The following is a 27142-nucleotide window of genomic DNA, read 5'->3' as shown; positions in this document are numbered from 1 at the left end:
AAAAAAAATTCATTCCATAAATTAACGTGTATGTAGAAGTAGCGCGGGTGCTCGATAATAACATGTGCTTACGCGGTAAGGAAGCAAAACAAGTCGTGGCAAAGCGAAGGAAAGAAATCGAGGAAATCAAAGGGAGAACATCAAAGTGGGGGAAAACCAAAAATTCGCCTCAAATTATATTGCCCCGTTTGACATTTTTTCTGCAACTTAAAGGTGAAATAATTCGAAAAGGTCTATGCATGTCGTGAACGCATATGCGCGCATATGAAAGAACAAGTGTGATATGTGGCATTTATACGTGTTCTTCGCGCGCACGCTGGGAAAACAAAAGCGTCGACAGTAGAAATGAGCCCATAATAATGTACATAAACGCACGTCTATTTGTGCAACACCCTGGGGGGGTGTTAAAAATGAGGTGCCCCTTTTTTGCAGCATATATATAATAGCGCGCTTCCCCACTTCTACATGAAGACTATTCACTCCTGCACGTTGAAGGCATAACAGGGCAGCATCCCCCTCATGCATTCGTAGCAGTGGGGGGTACATACTTGATCCATTTCTACTCTTTTGCATTTCTTAAAACATCTCCATCCTCCAAAAAGAAAAATGTTCACTCACGTGAAGCAAGGGTTTAAGTTACACATTTTAATTTGCAAAGGTCCCCCACGAAAAACAAATTCTACTTTGTTTACCATTTTGCGAAAGGAAGGTGTGCACAAAATGCAAAAAAAAAGGAAAAAAAAGTTCTTCCCCTTTGGTCGGACAAGTTTTCACCAACTACAGTCCTTTCTGTTCTACACTTAGTTATGCAGAATGACGCTTTGTAATCCCTCTCGTCAATTTTTGCACACATGTGAATGTAGTAGGGTACAAGAACATGTCCTGTCATTGGAATTATTCACCTGACCTGTGCAGGTTTTTTTTTTTCTGTCAAAATAGCTAGCTTGTTCATACAAAATTGTGACCCCTTCTGTGACAAAAAAAAAAAGTGCAGGTAACGCTCTTTTTACTTTTGGGGGGATACTCATGGAAGGAAGATTCTCCTGCGCTGTCCACCCGCACTGGCATTCTTTTCTCCGTGCTGGTTGTGTTATGCTTCCCCTTTGTAGATCGACAAAATGGGTTTTGCTCCCCCCTTTTTTCCACCGTTCAACCGATTTAACTTTTCTGCCAATGTGCGTAAATGAACATCTGTTTGGTGCAACAACGCTGTGAAGGAGGGCACTTCCCTGATGGTTAAGAGGAAGCAACTAGATGTTCAAATATAAAATGTACATTCATGAATGAAGCAAAGAAAAAAAAAAAAATTGCCTTTTCCTTTTGGATGGGTAAAAATTAAAACGAGTTAAAGGGATGCCTCCACTTCTACACTTGATAAGCATACCCCCCCAAGTCCCGCGAATATCAACAACAATGAAATGAGAAGTGAACTATATGGCACACATTTGTGCTGACAGCCTTCTACCCGAACAAAGCGGAAAGTGGGATCTCACAAAGTGGTAGTTTTTTTTTTTTACCTCCAACTTTAGTACCACTTGTTACTACTTCGCCGAAACGGTTTTGCCGCCCAAAGTTGCAATGAAAAATTGTAACAGTGAGACCAAGTTGATTTACAGAACGTTGAGCGACAAATTTTTTGTCATCAACAAACCTGTAAACTGGACATTAACGAGGAAAAAAATAAAACGAGTAGAGGAGGGGGGAGGGGGATGGGGTCCAACGGGTAAGCCATCTCCCTTGTTAAGTAGAAACAGTGACAAAGCAAAATCGGTGGAACAAACAGACTACCCAAATGGGAAACAGAGAAGTAACATGTACAAGAAAGAACGCTTTCTTAACCAGATGAATAACCTAAGTAACGCTGAAAAAAATGCATACCTTTACACAAATTCTGCCTTATACCTCTACAACGACTTCAATTTCAATCTGAGTGGAAATTCCACAGAGCATAACCATAAGGATAAATTTGTGCAGAAATATTACGTAGAGTCCCTGCTAAAATGTGAGACGGACGGGGATGTGTACTACCCGTATAAGCTGCCTATATACATGAGTGGTCTTGTTATATGTTGTCGAGATTTACTCATTTACAAGAAATTTTTGCAGATGATTAGGGAAAATAAGCTCGTGCGAAAGTACAGATGTTTGGTGCATGACCCGTTCGTCTTTATTAATAGTAACAGAGTGAACTTTTCTCATGAAGGGAGGTATAACTATCCGAACCGCAGGGGTGTCATTTCCCCTGTGAGGAAGGCATCGAACACACACCCCTATGCATACACAAGCAAAAACGATGAGGAAAACAAAATTGATCGAAGGAAAGCTACTCACTTCTTAAAATCCCTACAAGCACAAAAGGAAGTGAGTGATATGTTTCCGTATTATAATTTTTTTGGGGACGATCCGTATTCCTCCAGTTACTGCTATCGGTTGGCCGACTTAACAATCGATGAATGGAAAAGGAGAGTAGATCCCACGACATGTAGTATAAAAAAAGAGGTTAACAACAAACATAGAAGTAGCACACCTCACAGGGGGGGAAGAGTCACAACTAGAGAAGAAAAGACCCTCAATTTTGACCACTTCGTTTCTGCCTTTTTGAGAAGAAGTCCCCCTGTGAAGAGCCTCAATCGTTTTTTGTTCAACCTCCTCCACGGAAATGGCACAACCATGAATGGAAACGAAGAATACAATTTAGGACGCGAGAATGAACTCCGAGTGGGTCCCCCTATTAAACAGACAGAGCAGGAGAAAGATAAACATAGTGACTCAATTGTAAGACGAACAAATGGTGACAACGTACTCTACAATGTAGAGATCCAAAAGGGATGTCTGCCCAAAGAGGGGAAAATCAAATTCCCCTTATCTCTGTACTTCAACGAAGGGAACTTTTATACCTTTGACAAGACGTTAGAAAACAACTCTGTGCCTATCTCTATGATTTACAGAATGGAGAATTATAGGGACTACTTGAGGAGGAATTCAAAGACGTTGTTGAAAAGGGGGGAAGGTTTAAATTTTTCCGTGGATAAAAATTGTAACGTTTGTATTATCGAGTTTGTCCTTCTGGATAATCCTAAACCTGACTTGATCAGATTCTTCTTCAGCGAACTGAACACCCCCATAATTAATGACAGTATATTTGACAGGAATTCTTTCAAACGGGATGTAATTGGTGAAGTGCTTTTAGATCATCTGCAGGACAGTCACGTAGATTCTTCCCCACGTGTGGGGGGTTCTCCGCTCTTCGATGTGGCTACCCATTTGGATGTTGAAGTGGATCAAGTGGATGACGTGCAATCTACCACCTTGGAATTTCAAAGGCGTGATTGGAAAATTAAGGAGTATTTACTTAAAGCGAGGGACCCCGACGTTAACGCTTTCACCATCCCTGGAGTGGGGGTAACTTCGCAAGACTCCGATCGGAAAGTACAAAAAATAAATCCAAGTAATTTCATCATACAGGAGGGGCATCCAAGTGGTAGACACGGTAAAGAGGGGAATAACTACCCACAGAGCAGCGGCGAAGAAATGAATCTTTCCAATAAAAACACGAATCTGTGTCTCGAACTATTTGAGCTGCAGTTTTTGGATCCAATCAACGGGGATCACGTAAAGATAGAAAATTCCCTCCCCAGCGCCTGGCTTTAATTTAAAAAAATTTTTTTTTTTTTTTTGTTTAAAAAATTGTTTTCCCCGTCGCGGCATAATTTGTCAACGTTGCTGTGACGGGGTCGGTCGTTTGACCCAGCCCATTTGGCCACTTCTGATTAAGCATACTGATGGCTTTAAGAGAAGTGATACACTGTTGCGGAAAACATTGCGCCAATTATTTTTTTTTTGTGGCTCCGCGGTGGCGTAGGTTTTATTTCGCACTTCAAGCGCTACGCAGTTCCGTGGGTACGTAGCTGCACAAGCACGTACTTACCATTTGTATGTATTTTTTTTTTTTTTTTTTTTTTTTTTTTTTTTCCGTTCCAGCGGAGCAACAACTGTCCCACTGGAAAATTAGCACAAACTCGCGTTGGCCTATATTGTCAACATAGAGTTTTAAAGGGGCAGGTCACAATTGCCCAGCTGCTATCGCACGCGGTTAGGCGTTTCTCAAAACAGGTTGCCTTGTTCGATGGGCAAACAAATCATTGATGCTTCGCTGAGGTTGTTTCTTTCGCGCGTTTGCTTCGATCGCTTGTTGGTTACCGAAAAAAGCGTAACATCACTTCTCCTACCGCCGCCAAAATGATGAAAATCACGAAGGAGAGGAAAAAATACCGAATTAGCAACCCCTACGATGAGGCACAGAAGGTGGCCATTAAGGCCAAAGCGGAGGAGCTGAGAGAGCTCAAAAAAAAGGAACCCAACGGACAGCAACAACGCAGCGGGGAACAGAATGACCACGAACAAACAAACGCAGCAGAAAGGTTCATGCAAATTTATAAAGACTACATAGAGACAAGTGAAGAAGTAGAGAAGTTTAAAAAAGTAAATGAACACCTGCAGGAATCTAAGAAGAAAACTGGCAGCAGGAAAAAAATAAAAAAATTAAATTTAAAGCTGAAAAAAAATAACCTCATAGCAAAGTTGGTAAAGAATAAAGCTATCATTAAGGCAGACAGGACGATCACGTCTCTATCGAAAAAGAGCAGTACGAAGAAAATTTTGTCAACCCAAGGAGGGAAGAATAAATCTGAGGAAGTGGCTGCCATGACTATCCCCCCAGTTCTTGCAAAAGTGCTGCGTGAGAGCAATCCGAAGGGGAAAAATGGAGAAGAGAAGATAAGCAACAAGGGCAGTGCCCCAAATAGGACCCTTCGCAACTGCTTAGGTAGCACGCCCAACGGTCCTCATGTGATGAAGACAAAAGAAGACGTACTAAACCAGTACGACGATATAATTAAGTCGAATGGGTTTATCCAAAACCCGCTCGAATATGCCAGGCGGGTTATTGAGCAAAGGCAGAAGCAGAGCAGCAAAAACGCTCCAAATCAGAGGGGGGCAAAGAAAAACGTGACAAACAAGGGAAACACAAAGGGGAAACCTCCTTTTTGAGGTCCCTACATGGCATCCCACCGAACCATTTTCGGTGCATTCGTAACGTTGCCGATATTGCGCATTTTTTTTTTTTTTTTTTTGTAAAATGAGGTGTCCTTCCGCTTGGTGCACCTCCCCTTCGCATGAAACGCGTAACCCGGGTACCCACGTACCTCCCCATTTGACGATATGCTACGTTTACAAAACTTTTTTTAAAAAACTAATTTAAATTGCAATTTAATCATCTTAGTAACTGTTTATGAGAACTTTGTGCATGAAAAAAGGTGCACACGTGATGGGGCGTTCGACAAAGCAGTGTAACCAAGACGCGCCGCACAAATGGAATGCCCACTATTGCACGCGGGGAAGTCCGTCTGGCTCATCCCTTCACGTGCTTCTTGGGAGCCTGTCCAGGAATCTTATTTTTAAATTTACTCTGCACATAGTTATGCATAATTTTCTGCAGCTCTATATTTTCCTTTAGCCCCGGTTGCGCCTTCAAAATTTTTTCATCAATTTCTAGCTCTTGTCTCCATTCTCTTGGAACTTCAACTCGTTTATAATTTTTTAAAATTTCTGGAGTTTTATAATTTCCTTTTTCTCTTTTTAACACTTCTTCTCTAGCTTGTTCTAAAATTTTTTTTTCTTCCAGGAGCTGTGCTAGGTACTCTGGTCTGTCTATATATTCGAGGTCGAAAAAGTTCACTGGTAAATCATTATCCACTGCTATTTGTGCCTTTTTGGCTAGCTCGTAATCGAACTCAACCATGGCATTCACATTTTCTTGGGTTAGATTCGCCCTGGGCCTCGTAATGAGTTTCATTTCTAGCAGTTGCGAAACGGCCATGACGCCTACAAGGGGAAAAAAAAGGGGGTGCAAAGTTATCGAATGCTGAAGTGGTCCATCCGGTGTGCAAAAAAAGAAGACATATAAGCAGCCAACATGGATACATTTTGCGGTTACTCTGTTTCACGCCAAAAATTGCTTCCCTACCTGGATGCGAAATGAAGGTCGTTTTATTTTGGCGTACTCCGAAGGATACCAACACGTCACACACTTTGTTTGATAGCCGGGTAGCGCTCTTGAAAATCATTTTGGCGTCGACATGTGCAAGTGAGTGGAATAGCGTAGTGCCGGGGTTGACAGGTCTGTAGCGGTACACCCCCAATCCTCTGAGAGTGTGAAAGCTGGCCGGAAAAATAAACGCTACAGTGGTACAGTGACGCAGTGCCAACGGGGATGTGCCTATCCGTTCGCGCAGACCTTCAGCTGAAAAGCGCTAAAAATGGCACAACTATGTTTCGGCGATTCCTGCATTAGCTTCAAGTCACTGTGTCCGCCGCGCGAGATACAAACGTATGAACAGGAATATGCTCTTTTCCCGAGTTGCAAAAAAAAAAAAAAAAAAAAAAACTCGCAATTTTTATCTGCCTGGTACTGCGTATAAAACACAATTGTACCTCAGCATTCCCAATTTTTTTTCCTTTTCATCTTGTTTGCCTTTGAAAAATAAGGTCGAAGAGAGACGAATTAAAGAAAGGGAAAGACTGCTAAACGCGTTTCTTCGCATAAATTTACGGGAGCAATACTTATTCGCTCTTCGCACATGGGAAAAAAAAGGTGTATCCATTTTTGCGTGAATGAATGGTTAATGTGGTCGCTTTAAAAGTAAAAAAAATTTCAAGTGCACAAATTGGTGCATGTGAGTTGGTCGGGATACAAAAAAGGAGTTTCTTTTGTTTTTCTTATCTGGGCGTGGAAACGTTTTCCAAGAAGGAAAAAATTCTCATCACAATTTATGTTATACATGTTCTTATTTCACTTTTACACTTTCCCTCTTTTTCTCAAATGTATCATCCCCCCTCACCGTTTTGGCAAAATGCATAACTGTGGGAGGTGCGCTCTTCAGGATAGTTGGGCGTAAAATTAAAGGCACTTTTGTACGTACAAAAGTCTTTCCGACTGCGCAATTGCAAAGCGGATGGATCAAGATATCTCCGTGGACAGAATTTAGGAGATGGATGTTATTACCCCCACCAATTTTGCGTCGGCGTCATTTTTAACGCAACATACGCCTATGTGTAACGCGATATGCAATGCAGGTGTGCGTATTTGGACATCCGTCCTCACACATGCTGCCCTTTCGCCAAGCGTTACTCGATCATGTAGAAAATGCAGAATGGTCCTTCCTGTATATACACCACGTAGGTACTATAGGAAAATGGGTAAGCACACACAATTGGATGTTGTCTCAACCATGAAGGTGTCTCTTTTCTTTCTTTTTTTTTTTTTTTTTTCGGGCATCTGTTCAGACATTTTTAATTTATAAGTAAAATGTTAGCTCTTCCCCCGGTTTGCCAATTTGCATGTCCTAACAGACTGCAATGTTAACCTTTTTGAAACAGTTACAACATGGTTGCTTGGAATAGGTTTTACCAAAAAGGAAAATAAAAACAGTTCTTCAATCCGCTACCTCTTTTTAGTGCCATCCGGGGGACAAATTCCTTTTTGTGAATTCGTCCATTTGGGCATCATTCGCATCATTTTTTTTTTTTTTTTTGCCTGTTCACACATGGGACATTTTGTGTGCACAGACAGGTTATGATAGGAATGAAGTAGAAAATAAAAAAAAAATAATAAATAAATGTACATGTCCAATTGACCGATCAGTGGGCGAGGTGAAATTAGGCAAACATATGGATCACCCTCATTGGCCCGTAGTTATCATAACGGGTTTATAGTGCCCCCCACAGGGACCCCCAAGCCTATTTCACATTTGCAGCATTCGCCCCGTGGGCACCACTCTTGCGCGATATACTCCGCCGTAGAAACACTCAAAATGAGTGACGAAAATAGCGGCATATCGCTCATAAAAAAAATCGAAAAAAAATCACTGGAATGCAGAGAAGGCGACGAAATCGTCGTGCTCAAATTGTGCGAATTGTGCAACTGCATACACCCCATATATAGGAAAATATTTGGCGATGGTTTTATAGCGGATATGTTAATAAAAGACTTAAAAAATTCGACCTCCAAAGTGCAAAAAGCTGTGGAAAAAATCCCCGAGGAGGTTAAATATGTGTCCACCATGTATTCGCACAATTTAAAAAAATACCCAAATTTGCAAAAGTTAAAAAGTGATACAGATAACGGAATAGTCGATTTCCTGTGGATGAAGAGGACAATCGAGTTTATTGTAATTTTTCTCGAAAAATGTTATGTGACAAATTATACGTCCAAATTAAATGTGTGTGCCAGAGACGCCTACGACCAAGTGTTGAAAGCTTATCATGGTTTCACAACAGGGAAAGTTGTCACCCTGGCGCTGAAGTTATCACCTTCCAGGGAGACTCTAACTGAAAGGTTACAATTCGAGTCGAACGAGCAAGCGAAGGCTCACCTGCAGGGGTGCCTCTCCATAACGAAGCTGCTGATAAGCGACATTTCGAAGACGATAGAGCAGAGCGGCTGCAACTTCGAGGACAAGGTTTAGCAGGGGAAAAAGGAACAGACGGGGGGAAAAATAAGCAAAAAATAGTAAAATAAAATGAAGTAAAATGTGTGTGCTGCGGAATGCACCACTTTTGGCTGTTTTTTTTTTTTTTTTTTTTTTTTTTTTTTTTTTTTTTTTCCCTTGCCTGTTCAGAATTCTTACAACAGCTGCGCAGTGGCTACCTGCTTGGCAGACACGTGCACACGAACGGGGAATTTCCCCTTCTGCAACCTCTATTTGTGTAGATATGCAATTGATCGCTTACGCATGTGCCTATTTGGTATTTATTTATTTTTTTTCACCTTAGCAACTTGGCCAGTTAATGTGGCTCCCTCGAGCAATCACCACTGTTGCGCTAAATGGAAGTAAAAATTATGCCGTCTGTTGAGAAAAAATATGGCTCCAACGTTGGATACTAAAAACATAGGACCATTTTGTTGCGCATAAATGTTTGAACGGGCTGATGACATTTCCGCAGAGACGGGTTATTATTTATATACTCTCTAAAATAGAGTAGAACATGCAATCGATTCCCATATCCTGTTTTTTTTGATCATCCGTGGGGGGGATCACAGGCGGTGTGGCTGAACAATCGTCACCTTTAAATACACACACTGGTGTGCGAATAAGGCCTTTCCCCACTTCTATGGGGCATCATGCACAATAACTTCTGCCTTTCCAGGGAATCAAATAGGACCAAAAAAAAGAACATATACATTACATAAAACAGAATTGCCCGTTTCATGTTTGCACGTTAAAGATAATTCTGCCTAAAATGTAAGTTGTGGTATATCTGCACTCTTTTGCGCGTTATGCGTGGTGAAATATATCACCATAAAAAAAAAAAAAAAAAAAAAAAAAAAAACACCTGAACAAGCAAAATTTCGTACTTTAAAAAAAAAAAGAAAAGAAAAGGAAAAAAAAAAAAAATGAACGAACCAGAAAAACTTAATTTTTTTAAAAAATAAACCTCATGGGTAAACAAAACAGAGCTGGCAAGATTCTTAGAAGAACGAACAATTATGTAAATTCCTAAAAACATACGAAAATGGTATATGAAGAAATTTATAAAGTGGAAAGAAGCAGAAGGGATTTACTCGGTATAAATCCCCAAAGTAAGCAAAATTAAGAGAAAAGAAAAAAACAAAACAAAATAACATTAATAACATGTGATGCCATACAACCACACAAAGCCCAGTGGCCAATACAGCAAAGAGAGAACAACCTACTTCAGCCCCCACCACCAAGGTGTTAGGCAAAATAGTAGAAAGTGCTAGCATAAATATAGCACAGCACAAGGAACATGTCACAATGTAACATTTTTATATTTTTGGTTACCTCTTCAAAAAAATGAGATGTTAAACTCACTTTTAAAAGGCCCATAAACACGTTCGCCCAAGATGATGCCGAGAAGCGAAAAGCAGAAGGAAGAGGACGATTGGGAACTGCATCCATTATTTTTATCGAAAATTCCAAACAAAAAGGACATAGATAAGAACCCAGCTCTCTCAGCGCTGATAACTTTGATCAATGAAGAAGAAGAAAAGGAAGTGTTCAGTTACGAACCAAGAAGAAAAAATCTAAAAAAAAAAATAACAGAAAAAGGCCAAATTATCTACAAAAAAGATAGGCGGAATTTTTACGAACCTTATCAGCAGAGCAAGAATGATAGGATAAATTATTTTGGAAAAAAGAACCTTGGCGGAAATGCGGACGTTAGTAAGGAGGAAGAGGTGGTGGAAGTGGACGAGGAAGGTACCACCCTGACTACTGCAGAACAGGGAGGGGACCAATCTGGCCAAAATGTGAGCAACAGCCAACAGGACACAGACCAAACGTCCATAGGTGAAGTGCTGGTGTGCTTGTCGATGATGAATTTGAAGCAGTAGGGGCGAGTGAAGCGGTTCCTACCTGCAGAATAGCACAGTTGAACAGTTGCACTTATTATTATTATTATTTTTTTTTTTTTTAATTCTTCCCATAATCCCCCTTTTAAATTACTTTTTAGTCCCTTTGTATTTCCCACACACGCTGTACACAATGTGGGGATGGTTTAATAACCCATAAAATATATCGTTGTTTGGAGTGTAAAAACTCAAATTATTTTTAATTTTTTTTTTTTTTTGAGTTTTCAAATTGGATGATTTGAAGTGTTGGGGGCGGGAAAAACTCCTCCCCAAGGATGCGCCGTTTAATCCCCTTTTCGCGTCTTTTTCAAGCGCCTGCATTGCTTACTTCCCTGTTGCACTGTTGATGCTGTCCCCTTCCGCATGAACAGTGAGACACTGCTTCATGCAGAAGCATAAATAGGGAATGACCTCAAAATGGTTCAGTAAAGAAAGGGTGTACATATACTGTATGGGTACACCCGCAAAGGAGGGGATACTGCTATTCGATGGTTGCTCATGCAAGGTGGACACAAATGCGCAGAAATGCGCACACCTGCAAAGAACACGCAGCTTTTTACAAACTTCCAATTATTCAAAAAATAAAATAAAATACTTAATAAGACGAATTAATTCAAATGATTAACCGCATATCGTTATCAAATAATTAAAAAAGAAAAAGAGCGAATCGGATGACGGATAGATGCAATGTAGCAAGGATGAGAGGGGGAAAAAAGGAGAGCGAGAGTAACAGACGGATAAGGGAAGAAAAAAAAAAAAAAAACAGAAAAAAACAAAGGCGGATATAATTTAACTTATCTCGGTTGCAAAACTTTTTCCCTTCCGGGGATAGCGAGGTCGGTCCTAGGTGAGCGGCTCTTCCAGCTCTACTGTCTCGTCGTTATCTTTCCGATCGGAGAAATCCTGCGGGGGGACATAAACAGTGGAATGCAAAAATTGGAGGGTGCAAAAGTGGGTAAGCGCACACTAACCTAATAGAATAATGAGCATATATAAAAAAGAACCAAATGAGGAGCATAGGGGGGCGCTTCCCCAATAGGGTTACCAAAAAATTCGCGTAGAAGAGGAGGAGGAAGCCTATGAAACTGGAGTACAAAATCATGGTGAATCCAGCTCTGCGGGGGGAAGGGGTGAAGTGGAAGGTGGTCGGTGTTAGGGGGGGATGAATCAAGACAGAGTAGCGGTTAAATCGGGGAATCTCCAACGGGTGCATCTCTAATGAACGATAATCGCATGCGTACTTTAGAGCAAGCCGATTATCGTTGGTGTATTTGTGAATAATATCCATAATGATTCCGGAGAGTAGGGGGGCAGAGAACCAGCCGAAGACGTTGTATATAACTTGAGAAACGGCGGAGGAGAGGCTCTTCTGGTGGTTGTTCACGCAGGAGAGGAGCATTCCTTGGGGGAAGAGGGGGGGAAGGTGGTATGGAGGATGTCGGGTGGTGCACATGGAACGGAAGTATATACAACGCAAGTACATACAAGTGAGTGTCACTACAGACGCTTCCCCCACTGTTTGACATACCCACAGCAACGGGGACCAGCGCAGAGCCCGTGAACAGACACAGCCAGAGCGAAATGGAGAAGAAAAAAAAATTGTTCAGATGAGCAGACAGAATCCCAAAAATGCAAGCAGAAATGGCAAAGGCAGTTGCCACCTTAATCGTTCTGGAGTAATTCGTATTTTTGTATCCCCCAAATAAATCACACACGAACCCTCCAAACCAAACCCCTGATGTAGGAGAAGTCAAAAAACATAAAGTAGACACCGTAACGATTTTCATCTTTTCTGTTAACAACACAACGGACATATATTCGGTGATCCAGAATTGTATTCCTGTGACGACAAAGTAGAGGTTACTCATTCCTAGGGTTATGATAATATATAGTTTATTGTGGAGCAATTTTTTGACTTCCTTTAATGTTTTTCTGAGTACGTTTGTTTTTTTCTCCATGATGTAGGTTGCCGATCGGTTGAAGTTTCTACGGAGAGAGGTACTCGATGCTCCGTAGTAGAGTCTGCTGGTGGATCGGGATTTGCTTCTGTCCAGTGTGCGGGGAGTAGATTCCTGGATCAGCGGATGTGTCTTCTCGTTTCCACACTGTCCATGCTGGATGTTGTCAACATGCCGTTCGTTCATCTCCTCTGAGGAGGATCCTACTTCATCACCATCACTTGGTGCACTCCCCTCCGAGCTGATGTTTATCATATCCGATGGAATGAAAAGCATAATCAGAAAAAGAGGGAGGAGTAAAAATGCCTGAATTAAAAAGGGAGACCTCCATGTGGTAACAAAAATACCATTCGGAAGAGGACCTTCATTACGTCCATATGAATAGGAGCTATTCGAAAGGACACCTCCCAAAAAATAACCAAAGACAGTCCCCCCTATGGAAGCAAGCTGTATGTAAGACATCCATTGGGTAGCTTTCTCATGTGGTGAGAATTCATCGACCCAAACGGGAAGGTATACAACTGGGATAGCTTGACACAACCCATTTATGAATCTTGAAATATACATAAAGGTGATACAGTTAGCGTGACTGAAGACGTATAGGGATATGGACAATAGGAGGGTACTTATACTGATTAGTAGCTTTGCTGTGAGGAGCTCAAAAAGGACACTTGCTATTATCGTCCCGATGATTAAACCAAAGTACACTAAACTTCCCAGGAGGGACTGTTCTATATAACTCAGTGGAAAGTCTTTCTGGATTTCTTCCAACGTGACGGGTATTGCACCATGGTCGTAATTGCAAAGGACGGAGATACATATCATCAGGATTAGGGTTAGCTGCAAAATATGTTCATTTGTCGCTTTACTCCTCAGTTGCTGTATTATTTTAGTGGAAAATTGGTAATCATTTTCACCCTTATTTTCGTCTTTTTCTTTTTTTTCCCCACCGGTTGCATCCTCCATCTGGTGCAATAACGCATAATCGTACCCACTACCCTTCCAGGCGTAACTAAAGCAGTTGTCTTCTTGGGACTGCCTCTCATTTTGCTGCGTTAGTATGGAAGACACCATGGAGGTTAGCAGACCGCTATAGGTTAGGTTACCCTTCTTCGCGTAGTAGCCTCTGTTAACGTTTCTCCGTGAAGAGGGGGGTGCGTAGTCCGATTGGCCAAACTGAGCAGATTGGAAGGATCCCCCTTCTGCGTCGTTTAAGCCTCCCCAGGTGGGTTCACCATTCTCCTTCGACACATAAGCGGGTTGCACCATTTGCACATTTTTGTCTCTGCTTCTTTCCCCTTCATGCGCCTTAGGTGTGACGGGGAAGGTGATCTGCTTATCCCCCCCCGGTTTGGAATTTTTTTTTTTTTTTTCCTTTTCCTCATTTGTATCCCCGTAACTCGGGTTGAGTCCTCCACTAGGACTTCCTCCCCTTTTGAGGCTGCCAACCGGGATGATGAACTTTAAAACATTACTGCTGTTCTTTTTGTTGCTGTTATGTCTGCTGGGGCTATTACTACTGCATGTGTTCTTCATGACACAGTTTTTGCGCGAATTGTAATCATCACTAACATTTGGGGTTTTTTTTACGAACACCTTGTGGTTTTTCTTCCTATACAATCCTATATTCCCATCGTTTAATCTGGCATTTTTTACTTTATTGTTACTACTTGGGTGGACACCACCGCGGCTTGGATTGCGTTGCTCCATTTGTCCCAATGTTCGTTTGTCATGATCCCATGGTGGAGTTGTGTTAATCGCCTGACTGCTCATGTAGGAGAGCTGGCTACAGTTGGGACTGCTCACTTCGCCGTAAAGGTGATAATTCCCCCTAGGGGGGTTATACGTGGTGGCACTTTTCAGCAGAGGGGCACTTCTCCCTGGTGGGTCCCCCCCTGGGGTGACGCTCCGCCCGTGGGTGTTACCGATGTGGAAGCTCCCCCCCTGTGTGGATGCATTTTTTGGGTTCACACTAAAAAGATCATTCGCACTGTTGGGATAATCCATGGTGGTCGTGCACTGAGCAGCGAACAAATGTTCGTCCCTCCTGTTGAGGAAGGAGTTTCCATTTTTGACGTGCCATTTTTGCTCACAAAGGTTGCTATTCCCTTGATTTGTGTTTTCTCTCCCCTGTTGGGCAAGTAAATTATTTCTGTTGAACGCACTTTTTGCATCTACCAGATTTCTACTTGTCTGTTTGGCTAGCTGTTCCTTATGCACGGGTTCAAATTTCTCTGCAGCGTCGCCGCTTCGCCACAATTTATCTGGCCCCTGGGTGTGTGTACCAATAAGTGATCTATTCATACTGTTGTAAAACTGGGGATGCATATCACTTAGGTGAGCTTCCTTCACGTTGGAGCGGGTGATGCTATTATTGTATCCCCCAATTATAGCACCGTCATCACGGTTGGGGATTTCCCCCTGTCTGAGGAACTCCCCATTTAGCAAACCATTTGAAATGATCCCACCGTGGAAACTACAATTAGAAATAGAATTATTTTCGCTAATTCCAGTAGAATTTTTCAAGGCGTTTTCTTCTCCTCCCCCTTGGTAAATGGTGTAGCTGCTCAGTGTATCCCCATTCATATTGTTTAGTGCAGTTCCTTTTATAGATCCTACACTCTGCAGGAGTGTGTTCTTTGTTCCTTTTTTTTCCATTTCTGTGCTAAATGGTGTAGACAAGGCGTGGTATGCATTTCGATTGTTTTCGTAGCTTCTGTTTTGTAATTCCATTTCGTAGAATTCACTCTTCGGTGTTGATACGTCACTGTGCAGGGGGAACCTATGACTGTTCATTACTTGTTCACTTCTATCTGTTCCTTCTGAGATGGGTTCTTTCGTTTTGTCATTTTCGTGTGTATCTCCTTCCTTCATGTGACCCAGCTTGTTGTTGGTGAAGGAGTTTGTCCTCTCATTTGCCTTACTTATCATTTTGTTCATTCCTTCATTTTCTACACGCAAGGCGTTGTTCTCTTTTTTTTTTTTTTTTTTTATTTGATTCGTTTTATCCATTTGTGCTAGTTCGCCTGGGGAGGGAGAGGGGGCCAGCGAGCCTCTTTCTTGGCACCTCTCTGGGCAGTTTCTTCCAGTTAAACCTACGTCGTCCTTTTTTGATCGAATCGGCTCTGTGTGTAGTTCCAGCTGAACTGCTCGCTCTAGTATACCACTCGAGCGCCTCTTTCACACCTACGGAAGCGTTCGCTCATCGAAGTGTGCATCTCTTGTTGTGCCTTCCTAAGAGTTAACAACTCTGCTTACACTGAAAAAAATAAAATAAAGTAAAATAATAGAATGACACGCACAGTGAAGTGCCTCTGCCTATCAGCACGTGTATCCCTCCACTGGTGATACGTTTGGGGAAGCCAATACACATTTGCGACTTTCTCCAAAGTGCATTCACCACGTATGTACATGTCGTGCGGTGTCATGCATGGGTGAAGTTAAATGGGGGGCAGTAAATTTCGCTTGTCTGCCCCACTGACTTGGGTTAGACAGCCAATCGATGCAAATTCGCGCACCCCGGGCGTGCATGCGTGCCGGTTAACACTCGCAGTTGCAATTGCAGTTGAAGTCGAAGTCACAGTGCACTTGTGTTTGTATATATTTTTTTATTTTAATTTTTTTTTTTTTTACTTTTTTTTTTCCTGATATCTCCGAGGGAGTTACAAACGCGCAGAAATACGCCACGCAAGCGAAGAAATTGTATGGCGATGCTCCTGACCACTGCCTAGGCAATTTTACGAGCGAAGGGGCAACGGCACTTTCCCACTGGAAAGACGAATGCGTATTTACAGGACGGAGTGTTCCAGCAATTATATACACACAAACGCAAGTACGTACTTGCGTAGGTAGGTATATACAGACATCCGCATGTATATACGACCGTATCCATGTGTATGCGCAGTTGCATGCGTGGGTAAGCAGTCTTTCCGGGCCGGTTACAATCGATATGGCTAATTCTGCATTTGGTGTTTAATAACTGTGCCCGCTTTTGTTGCTCTTTCTGCGCGATGGTAATTTTTTCCTTTTCCTCTTTTCACCCGTCCGTTTTTTTTTTTTTTTTTTTTTTTTTTTTTTTTTTTTTAATTTCCCAAAAAATAATCACACTTGTGCACGTGCGGCATGGGGGTGTAAAAAAAAAAAAAAAAAAAAAAAAGGCAAAAAAGAAATTGAACAAATGGTCAATGGCGAAGTAGTAGCCACTCCATCGTGCAGAAATACACACATACAATGGTAGATAGAGGGAATTCTTTTCTTTCTTTTTAACCCTCACTTGTATCAGCTGTAAAAGTGGCATTTTGTCCTATTCTGTATTGTTGCTTGTGTTGTCCGTCCAAGTTGCCCACCAATATGTTACACTACGTTTATGCTAAATTGGGCAATTTATTTTTTTTTTTTTGCAAAACCTTTTTTCCTCCACTTTGTCCATCCTATTTTGACCCCTTCGGTATGTTTTCTTCTTTGTGTCTACTGTCCCTTAGCGCGTTGCACAAAATTGTTGCAACTTGAGGACGACATTTTTTTTTTGTCTCAATTGATAGCGGCTATTTTGCCTGATAGGCGAGTTGGTAAAATGGTCTTCGCAACTTTGACCAAGTTCACAGGCCGGATGGTTATGGTGCGTGGGGGTCATACCAGTGTATTTCTTTTTTCGCAGCCTTCCCTTCACTCATCCCTTCTTCTCATTTACTTTGTGGAAAAAAAAATTCCTTTCCCGGCTTTCTCCTCCTCAGTGGAAGGAACATTGGTCAATCCTGTGCACACGTCTAATGAGGTAGCCGCTTACATACACATACGCGTATAGAACTCCGTTCTAATGCTAACAATTGACGCGCGAAATTTAATGCTTACTTTGCGCGCCCTCCTGGAGGGAACAAGCTAAAGGGAAACAACAGAACAAAGGAACAGAAAAAGTCACAAGGTAAAAACGAAAAAGGGGCCAAACTGGGGGGAACATCCAACTTTCCTATTCAATCACCTCCCACCATATTATAATTCAGGCATATTCGAAAGAACCGAAAGATGAACAGCTTGTCACGCGAAATGACGCCTTGCGCCAACTCGCCGAGGGTCCCTATCTCATTTGTATTTAGCCCCCTTCGTACGTATGTTCCGATGCATTTTTGTAAAGATCACTATAACGATGGAAGCGATGACAAGGATGTGACTGCACCTATGGCGCCTCCTTCCTGTTGGAGTAAATAACCAACCGATGTTTCCTCTCTACGTACACATTGATCTAAGACACATTTCCATTTTTAACTATGCAATTTAAAAGGAATTGCCACTGTGGCAGAAGGGCACAACCTGCTTAAAAAAAAAAATGAACAATTTTTCTGGTTCATATTTTTTAACTTTTGTATGGGCCTTCTACAAGGGCAATTACATAGGTGCATTAGGGGTTCAATTTTGGTTTCATTTTTTCGCAACTTTTGCTCAATTCGGTTTGCCCCCTTGAACTCTCCTCGCCGTGCCACAAGACCCGATTGCCTGTTTTGTGGCTCCCCCGCAAAAGCAAGCACATATGACACCGTGGGGATTACCGTCCTTTAGTGTGATACTTTTCTCTACGTAACACCATATGCCCACGCATACCGATCGGCTGCACAATACTCGTATAGTGCCTTTTGCATGCGTCAGGAAATGTGCCCCCGGGTGCGCCAAGGGAAGGATCAGATCGTGGGCACAGCGCAGCCAGAACGGGACAAACATATGCAGGAAGCGACCTACACAAGAGCGCGAAAATGTTTTTACGTGGTACCAGCCTGTGGAGTGAATGAACAGTGAAAAATTAAACCGGTGGCAAGGAAAAAAAAAAAAAAAAAAAAGAACAAATTGGCTTTTTTGATTAAGCATGAATTGTCACAAGGTGATCTCATTTTTTGGCATCATTTTTACAAAATGCGGCGGTGATGACAGTCTGCACCCCAGGGACTAGAATTTTATCCACCTTTATTTGCCTTTGGTTAATACCCATTCAAGCCCCCCCCAGAGCTACGCAGTGACCATATCGAAGGGAGCTTCCTGTTCAAATTCTTTCCTTCTTTTTTTGACAACCCCATCTTTGTCACGGTGCTCCTGCAGAGGAACACAGACGCAAGTAAATGCTGAGACCAAGCGGACATTTCCGCGAACGGACGTATGTACATATATCTATATATATCTATATAGGTCAAAAGAAAAAAAAGTTGCCCCTTTTTTAACTCCTCAGAAAAGTACAACGGAGTATTCTGCAGAACAAGGATAAACACCATGGCGCTTATTTGCATCGGCTCTGTTTGCTTTTCGCTGCTCCACGTGGGCGTCATAATTTTATTCATCGTAAATTATTTCTATGCGCACTTGAAGAAGTACTTACCGAACTTCCTCACGCGCGGAGAAGGTAACAAGTTCGTTTGGTCCATCGCGAGCGTTCACACATTTTTTTTTTTTTTTTTTTTTTTTTTTTTTTTTTTTGCGCTCTTTTACATATCATTGATAGGGCACTCCATTTGCTTGTGTGTACCTTCCATCCTACAGAAGAAAGGAACAAACAAATTGAAGCGTCTTTGCAGCGCAGGGAGAAGAACAAGGATGTAAAGCATGAACGAGAGAAGAACAAAGGGGGAGTCTATTGGGGCAGGGAGCTGAGAGACGAAGAGGCAATGAAACGCAGCACCGCCCCCTGGTGACCCCCTCATGAGACGGAAAACTGTTCCTCCCAAATGGGTACACTTTTTTTTCATTTTTTTTTTTCCCTCCTCAGTATGCCGGAAGCACATATATCGAACTAGCGGAAGGGGACACTTTGAGCGGCGTGTTGGAGTCCACCAAAAACGTTTCCGTGGTCTTGAAGTTTGGAGCCACCTGGTGCAAGCCGTGTAACAAAATCAAGCGATTCTTTAAGGTATGCAGGGAAGAGGAGGGGCCACAAAAGAAGTGGTAGCAGCAATGGCAACAGGACAGTAGCGCAAGTCCATGTGACGCCCATGGGATGGCGTAATTTTACTGCAGTGGAACAGTTGCCGTTGGAGGCGTAGATGCAAGAAAACTGCTTCATCGTCTCCCTTTTTTCATATCTCTTCACCCTATTTATGTTACCCCCACATGTAGCACACATCGAATATGCTTTTTCCTACGTGAATTCTCCTTATCATTCCTCCGCAGAATCAGACCATTACCTACGCAGTGACGCTTGTCGACGTGGATGTGGACATACATGAGACGCTAAGGGATGAATACAACATAAAGGCTCTACCCACCTTTTTATTTTACGTGCAGATAAAAAATGACTGGGTTTTGACTGAGCGGGTAAGAATCATTTTTGCATCCCTTTGGCCATCCCACATCGTCCTAATCCATTTGGCCATTTTTTCATTCCCACGTGTGGGCCCGTTATGTGCACACCCTCTATTCACTTCACTGTATTCATTTCATTGCATGTCCCTACCGCCACGTTGACATGCTTCCCCCCTTTCCTACCTACCCAGATTGAAGGATCCAACGAGGGAGATGTAGAAAAGGCCTTCCAGAAATACTGCGTTCCCAAGGACAGCTAAGTGGGAGTCCACAATGGAGCACCGCAATCCTCCCTTCGACTAGGGAGGGTATAGAGTCCCAACTCTTCCCACTTCTTCCCAACATGAGGTTTATTCCACCTCACCCCAAACCCGACAGAAAGGCGTGTGCCTCTGTGCAACCGCTCACTAGTGTGTTTTCCCTGATGAGGGACGTCCCCCCTCTCGTGTGGGTACCTGCAACTACATACTTCCATAAATGTGCGATGATGTAGTTCTCTCTCCGTTTTTTTTTTTTTTTTTTTTTTTTTTTTGTGGATCCTACCCCCCATTCATCACAATAGCCTACCAACCAGTTGGTGATTATTTTTTTGTTCATTCTTTGTGTATCTCCCGTGAGCCGGTACACATGTCTCCCCTCCTACATGCTGCCACAACAAATGCATTATTGTAAAATTAGAAAAAAGAAAAAAAAAAAAAAAAAAGGAGGGGGATGACTGCGTGAATACGAATTCCTTATTCTAATTTTCCTTTTTAAGTTGATTTCTTAAATTGTTATTTATATGCTGTGTTTCGATTTGCCTGCATATACGTCAGGGTGATTGCGCGTTTCTATTTTGCGCGTCGAGGGGCATCGCTATAAAACGTGGGCAGCACCGCTGCTAAACGGCTCTAACCTACTCGTCTTCCATTCCCCATCGAACATTTAAACGCGCAACAAGCATAACGTCGTACCTGTTTGTAAATAAACCATGTAAAATATGAACACCTACACGGTGTTAAAAAGGAAAAAAATAAAATAACATGTGTGGATCTCTTCGCTTAAACAGAAGGCGAGGAATCATAAGGGAGATCGCCATTCAAAGATGAAAAAAGTGTAAGTTGACTTTTTTTTTTTCCACATCTTAAATGGCGCACCATCTTATTTTAAGGCTTCTCCTAAATTGTGATGCTGCGTAATTCTGTAGGTTAAGTTCTCTCCGCCCATTTTTGACTTTCTGCGCCGCTGCACAGCGGGCAGTTGTTTTTCCAACTGTGAGAGGAGAATGACGTGCGTGTGGCGGGACAGTGAAATAAAATGCTCTTAAATAGAAGAAAACATGGATTGCCAAAAAGGGTAACGTTAGTGCTTCTCATACTAACAGTGTGTTTTAAACACATATCTGGCTTTGCCCGCTCCTTTGCGGTAAACAGGTCATCTTTAGTTTTAAGTGCCACCAGTGGGAAAAATGACAGCGTAAGTTTTACACGTAGTGAGTGGGACTGCTCAGCAGCGAGTGTGTGTTCTATTGAGCGATGATCATGTACATGTGCATGTGCATGTGCAGATGGTGGCTGCAATTTGTGTGACGTCTCCATGGGTGGTCCAATGCGTCACTACACCATACCATTACCATTACACCCGTTGACAGGTAAGGAAAGCGCAGCTGAGGGAGAACCGGAAGATCCTGGTCGAAATTGGGAACAGCCTGAAGGAGCAAGATGTAAAGAAGGCTCTGTCCAACCTGGACGACCTGTTGGAGGCCTACACAAAGGACAACAAATTATGCAGGAACATGAGTACCCTATGTGGAAACGTCCTCAATTTATGTAGCAAGTATAACGACATAAACAACATGATCAGCGTCATCGAAAAAATGAAAAAACATAACATAGAAATGCAGGAGAATTCCTTCCTGGCTATTTGCAATTATTACATTACGAACAATTATATTTATGAGTACCTTCTCACCATCAATAAAATGATACAGAAGAAGATTACAATCCGGGAGAGGTTCTACAAGTACATCCTGGTGCACGTGTTGGACCTCCCCCTCGGTGGAGTGCAAAGTGTAAGCAGCGCTCCAAACAGAACGGAACAAGACATATATGAATCTACACACATAAACAACAAAAGGTGTAACCTCATAAAAAATATCGACTACAGCAACTTTGAAAAACACGTAGAAGAGGTAGAAAAGTATAGGATTCCACATCTGAGCGAGGAAGACAAAAAGTACCTCCTAAATAACTACCTCCTTATTGATATTTTTAAACACATGAACGAGAACAGGGTGAAGATCAAGCTTCTTTACATTTTGAAGCTCATTCATTACGTGTACGAAAATGTGCAGCACTTGATTAGGCAGAGCGAGCAAAGTGTCGCATGGACCAACCAACCGACCAACCAACAGGTTGATGAAAGGTCCCCCCCGCAAGAGAGCAAAGCAAAGCTGCTGAGCGGTGTCTTGACGGACCAACTGAGGGACATCCTGGAGTTGTACAAAATGAACTACGAATCGATGAGCATAAACATTAAAAAGTACGATGACGAAGTAGACGAGGAGGAAAAACGAACCCTCTATTATCAGGTCAACAAAATTATAAAAAAACTCCCTTTTATAAAGCTAACCGAGAATGTAAAAAATACCTTCAACTGTAAAAACTGCGAAGAAAATATTAACACGTACTTTCTATCCCTCAAACATACCATTATCGTCATTGTGAATATAATCCTCATTACCCACCTGTTTAACAGTAAGGAGATTTTTAAAATAAAGCACTTTTTTTCCATCCTAAATGGGGTGGATACACCCCGTGAGGGGGAAAACACTAAAGATACGAAAAGGGGAGGTGAGTGCACGATGGATGCAAGTGGCATGAACTCAGATGACCATGACAGCAGCGTGCCGAACGTGGGAGAGTTACCCCGAGAGGAATTGGGAACCTCCCTGCCCGACACACGAAGTACAAACAAACTGTTCGAACGGGGCACATACACGTGCCTCCTAGACGGAGCGAACATCGGCTATAACAAGCAAAACGTGGAAAATGGACGATTCAGTTTTTTGCAAATTGAAATTCTGAAGGAAATTATAAAAAAGAGAAATAATGAAACTCCCCTCATTATCCTTCCAAAAATATACCACTACAAGAATTCACTGAAGCATCTTCAGCAATGCGAATCAGAGAATGGGGGCCACATAAATTCGAGCATCTTCATTCCAAACAAAACGATTAAGGTGAAAAAGGGTAGCTTGCTCCCTCGCAGGGGAGGTGCAGACGAAGGGCCACAGGACAATGAGGAAGATTTACAAGACGGAGATGCGTCACAACAACGTGATGAAAACGCAGATCGGAGAGGAACCCACCCACTGTCCTACATCAGACGGATGTTCAACAAACTAGACCCCACAGATGTAGAAATAATAAAAAAATGGGAAAGCGAAAAGTGCCTCTACATCTGTAACTATAACATGTACGATGATTACTACTACATTTTGGGGAGCCTAGCCAGGAGCAATAACCTCTTTAACATATGCACCTACGTGGATCGCCTCGCCAAGCATTTCCACAAGTACCAAAACTTAAACCATAACGTCATTATAGACAACTATACGCGAAGTGGGGACAAGGAAACCTACAACGGAAGGGAAATCCTGCACGTCTACAACAACATAATTTTTGACAGGAATAATCACATCATGGTTCTCGTAAGTAATGAAAATATGAACAAGGAAAAAAAATACATTTCCATGAATGAACAATATTATAATGACCAAATAAAGAAGAGGAAATATTCCCACGTGAGCTTTTTCGAGGAATATAAAAATAAGCTCACTTTTCGAGAGAAGGATAATGTATCCTACTCGGAGGAGAATGTCTTTATGGAGACGTATTTGTGTGATTCGCGAGGGGAAAATCTGCCCATCGGAGTTGGCGAGGAGGAGGCCATTTCGAACATTCCTTCCGCCAAAGGTACACCTGTCACGAAACCTAACAAGAAGCAAGTCCCCCTCGAGGAGGCAAGCACCACACACAAGCCACAAGAGAAACGTTCAACCGAACAAGTGGACGGAAAAAACTTCTACTACAGCAACATCTACGTGAAGTGCATTAAAGACGTACGAAGTGTGCAGAAGCCGATTTACATTTACACGAATGACAAAATGAAGAACCACTACTTCAATGAGTACACAAATTATATTCTAAAAAAATGGAAAAAAAAAAGTTTCATTTCTTTTTACTTTAAGCAACCAATATTTATATCCGATCTGTTAAGCCAATCAGAATCCAACTCCATAGACCTCTCCAAGTTAATAAGTACATACAAGCTGCCTTTTGTAAATTTAGAAAACCCAAAGCTTTATATTGATGATATTGTATCTTACAGGGATAAAGGTATTTACCACATTAAGATTAATACACCTAGTAAAACGTTCCTATCCTACCAGAATGAAAATATACCCTTTTTACAAAGCGGCAACAACGTAGTTAGGTACCTCTGCATCGACTTTTCGAAGGTGTACAGACGGGGGGCCTAACCACAGGCACCATCACAATGTAGCTTAACAGAATGCGAACCTGGTGTGCCAATAAAATGGCGACAGCCACAATTTGTAGTTTGAGAAGGCCCCCTTTGTGTGTCCTTACTTCTTTTTTTGGATTCATATAACGAACGTCCATTTTGTGTCGCAAATATTTGAAGAAAAAAAAAAAATCCCAAATGGGGATAATCTTTTTTTTAAGTTAAATCATTCCTGAGGGGGACGTATTTCCATGCGCCCCTCCTAATTGGCAACAAATAATACGCTACTCAGCTGAGGTGCAGTGACCTTCTCCCTTCCATGCGAAACGAATCATAGTAATACTCGAATGGGGAGAGTGACTACACGTGCATCCTAGGTGGATCCCCAAAAAGGGGTTCATAAAAAAGGAGGAAAAAATTGGGTAAATCTCCCTCCATTAGGAGGGTCGTTATTTTGCCGCTATCCCACTTGTCTTGTCAGGCCCATTTTATGCTGCCACCCCTGCAAGGGGGAACAGAGTCATGTGACCACCATTATGTATATGGATGCGTCTGGAAATCTAGGGGTACGCATTCGCCATCTGCTTCTGAGCTTTCACATTGTTCATTATAATGTAGTAAATCTGTTCGTAGTTGTCTGTTCCGAAGAAATTCTTCAGTTGGTCCTCTGTTATATGCTCTTGCTGAAACATGGCTTGGACTGTGGCAGCATTTGGGGGGAGGAGAGACAGACAAACATGAAGACACACATCCAATCATCAGCATAAAAGCGGATGTATCATTGTGAAGTTCGTTTAAGTAGACATACACAATATATAAGCCACCTTTTTCTTCTTCCCTTTTTTTTTTTTTTTTTTCTTTTTTCTTTTCCTTACGGTAATTTGTCAGCTCGGCGGGACTAATCAGGGTATCATTGTAGTCTGCGTTGTGCACGTGCAACTTCTGCTTCTTTTCCCAGGGCAAAAGCTCCAATTCGCAGACGCATTTTAGGATTGTTTTATCTCTGCAAAAAGGGGGGAGTGTTTCCGCACGGAGGCATATATGTCTCGTCATGGGTAATGCCCACTTGGCTTAGCTCCCGTCGTGGCGAAGTTTGTCCATTAGACAACTTGCCAACCTGTTCTCATTTTTTTTCCCTTTTATTTGCATTACTTCTCCGTTTTTTTTTTTTTTTTTTTTTTTTTTTTTTCGTCTTCCTGTTGGAACGCCCCTCCCTACCTCTTCAAAAAAATGATGATCAAAAAGTGGGACAGGAAGTCCGCCATGAGGATGTAGAACCCGGCGTGCAGGTAGTGCCTTCTACCAAATCTGCAGAGGTGAAATGAGCAGAACACGTGCGTGAGTTTAAGAAAAAGGGATCGAATCTTTGCTTCTTCGCCTCTTTGATTCCTTTTTTCCTTTTTCTGTGTGTGTTACTCCATATGCGTGTTGAAGAAAAAGAACGGGATGGCAAACAGCACAACGTTGGCAATCGTCAGAGACGCTATTAAAACGATCAGTCTGTTGCAAAATTGCACATGCTTCAGCGCAAAGGTTTCGGGATGCTCTCGGAAGTGCGTGTATATCAGCATGCCTTTCACTATCAGTAAGTTTATTGCTGTGATTATGAAGACCTAACGGGGTAAAGAGGAGTGGGCATGAAGAAGTATGCAAGAGGTTTGAAGCGATACTGCATCCGCACACAGGTGCGTTATATAATCGTACGAGTATGTATAGCTCTGCGTCTACGTCGGGGCTCCTCCCTTGGAGAGAACCCATGTCAGGCACAATAGCTTGAATTCATTTTTACTATTAAAAAATAATGTTTAAGGAAGTTTATGGAGCCGCACAGGGTGGACCTTGCCTCCTTGGCGTAATTCTTCGTCCTGGGTGTTTCTTCATGCAGCTGAAAAGTGTGAAGCGGCGCAAGAGTATAAAATGGGCCAATTCACCCAATGTGTAACAAAAGAAACTTGAGTTGTAAAAGGGGTAGAACGAACAGGTGGACATTCATGGGGGCACATAAAGCGATTGAGAATGTGTAATCTATTTTTTTTTTTTTTTTTTTTTTTTTTTTTTTTTCCCTTCCTACCTTGCTGTGGCAAATGTGCCCTTCAAACTTATACCACGAAATGTACTTGTTGTCATTATAGGGACAGACGAAGAAAATCCCGAACCATGTTTCGAAGTTGTGCACTGCCTTGGAGGGGGGGGTGAAGTTTAAAGGGGAAAGACGCATTAAGTGTGTCACATGTGTGCTGTTGTAATTTTTCGCCTGTGCGTGGACATCGTGAAGTAATCAACCCCATGCAAGCTCAATTAGGAAGAGAAGGGAAAATGGCCGTCTCCTCATCAGTGCGAGCGGAAAGGTAATAACCACAAACAAGGGCAACATCAGGGAAATCAAAAGGTACGCGCCGATAGAACAAAGGCATATTAAAATTCGGATCCAGCTGTTAAACTTGTATGGGTCCATTTTATGCCTCACTCACGGGTATGCACATGAAAGTGAAGGTATACGTATTCGTATATGCACATGTTTAAAGCGCGCACGAACGAGTATTCACATTGAGACGACAAAAAATAAAGACAACAAAATGTGCCACTATTTTGATACTTGTACGGAATGTAGTTGTTCGCAAAAAAGAGGATGTTTTTTCTTCTCGTCTACACACGGAAATGTCTTTCCCAAATTGCGAATCAAAAATGGTTCAGTGATAAACATTTTAACTGCAGAGATGACACACAAATTTGAATGCAACAGAAGAAAAAAAAAAGGGGGAGGATTCCCAAAATGCTAATGCGCAAATTGATTTCTTCTCAAATGAAGCATGTTGTTTTTATCAGTTGTTAAATGGACAACCTGTGGGGGATGCGCCTTTTACACATGTTGTCATTTGAAAAAATATATATATTTTTTTTTTTTTTTTTTGCTCAAATATTCCAATTTGTTCTGCCGAACGAAGAACAATTTTCCGTGCTCGTGAAT

At 42.1% G+C, this 27142-nt stretch overlaps 9 protein-coding genes across 9 annotated transcripts; 6 read left to right on the top strand and 3 right to left on the bottom strand.

The window, feature by feature from the left end:
• Window positions 1–1578: 1578 nt before the first annotated feature.
• PCOAH_00017620 (Uncharacterized protein) lies at window positions 1579–3651 on the top strand (the record flags this gene model as incomplete). Its single annotated transcript, XM_020058571.1, has 1 exon — window positions 1579–3651. One exon carries the CDS (start codon window positions 1579–1581, stop codon window positions 3649–3651), a length of 2073 nt encoding a protein of 690 aa, XP_019914071.1.
• Window positions 3652–4239: 588 nt separating this feature from the next.
• PCOAH_00017610 (Uncharacterized protein) lies at window positions 4240–5049 on the top strand (the record flags this gene model as incomplete). Its single annotated transcript, XM_020058570.1, has 1 exon — window positions 4240–5049. One exon carries the CDS (start codon window positions 4240–4242, stop codon window positions 5047–5049), a length of 810 nt encoding a protein of 269 aa, XP_019914005.1.
• Window positions 5050–5410: 361 nt separating this feature from the next.
• Window positions 5411–6125, bottom strand: PCOAH_00017600 (Uncharacterized protein; the record flags this gene model as incomplete). The annotated part of the gene is made up of 2 exons (XM_020058569.1): window positions 5411–5883; window positions 6026–6125. 2 exons carry the CDS (start codon window positions 6123–6125, stop codon window positions 5411–5413), a joined length of 573 nt encoding a protein of 190 aa, XP_019914287.1.
• A 1746-nt stretch (window positions 6126–7871) lies between these two features.
• On the top strand, window positions 7872–8525 carry PCOAH_00017590 (Uncharacterized protein; the record flags this gene model as incomplete). The annotated part of the gene is made up of 1 exon (XM_020058568.1): window positions 7872–8525. One exon carries the CDS (start codon window positions 7872–7874, stop codon window positions 8523–8525), a length of 654 nt encoding a protein of 217 aa, XP_019914142.1.
• A 1400-nt stretch (window positions 8526–9925) lies between these two features.
• Window positions 9926–10414, top strand: PCOAH_00017580 (Uncharacterized protein; the record flags this gene model as incomplete). Its single annotated transcript, XM_020058567.1, has 1 exon — window positions 9926–10414. One exon carries the CDS (start codon window positions 9926–9928, stop codon window positions 10412–10414), a length of 489 nt encoding a protein of 162 aa, XP_019913985.1.
• Window positions 10415–11275: 861 nt separating this feature from the next.
• Window positions 11276–15402, bottom strand: PCOAH_00017570 (Uncharacterized protein; the record flags this gene model as incomplete). The annotated part of the gene is made up of 4 exons (XM_020058566.1): window positions 11276–11335; window positions 11478–11547; window positions 11674–11833; window positions 11961–15402. The coding sequence occupies 4 exons, from the start codon at window positions 15400–15402 to the stop codon at window positions 11276–11278; spliced, it is 3732 nt and encodes a 1243-aa protein (XP_019913968.1).
• Window positions 15403–18642: 3240 nt separating this feature from the next.
• On the top strand, window positions 18643–19928 carry PCOAH_00017560 (Uncharacterized protein; the record flags this gene model as incomplete). The annotated part of the gene is made up of 5 exons (XM_020058565.1): window positions 18643–18772; window positions 18910–18965; window positions 19136–19276; window positions 19537–19680; window positions 19860–19928. 5 exons carry the CDS (start codon window positions 18643–18645, stop codon window positions 19926–19928), a joined length of 540 nt encoding a protein of 179 aa, XP_019914079.1.
• Window positions 19929–20964: 1036 nt separating this feature from the next.
• Window positions 20965–24190, top strand: PCOAH_00017550 (Uncharacterized protein; the record flags this gene model as incomplete). The annotated part of the gene is made up of 2 exons (XM_020058564.1): window positions 20965–21123; window positions 21299–24190. The coding sequence occupies 2 exons, from the start codon at window positions 20965–20967 to the stop codon at window positions 24188–24190; spliced, it is 3051 nt and encodes a 1016-aa protein (XP_019914187.1).
• Window positions 24191–24734: 544 nt separating this feature from the next.
• On the bottom strand, window positions 24735–26629 carry PCOAH_00017540 (Uncharacterized protein; the record flags this gene model as incomplete). The annotated part of the gene is made up of 7 exons (XM_020058563.1): window positions 24735–24874; window positions 25050–25177; window positions 25393–25482; window positions 25591–25787; window positions 25964–26059; window positions 26246–26353; window positions 26531–26629. The coding sequence occupies 7 exons, from the start codon at window positions 26627–26629 to the stop codon at window positions 24735–24737; spliced, it is 858 nt and encodes a 285-aa protein (XP_019914295.1).
• Between the last annotated feature and the right edge of the window lie 513 nt (window positions 26630–27142).

Source organism: Plasmodium coatneyi, chromosome 7, assembly GCF_001680005.1.
Source record: "Plasmodium coatneyi strain Hackeri chromosome 7, complete sequence".
In the NCBI taxonomy this organism is placed as follows: Eukaryota; Apicomplexa; class Aconoidasida; order Haemosporida; family Plasmodiidae; genus Plasmodium; species Plasmodium coatneyi.
The sequence above is the reverse complement of the archived record's forward strand: the minus strand, read 5'-3'. Positions and strand labels throughout refer to the sequence as shown.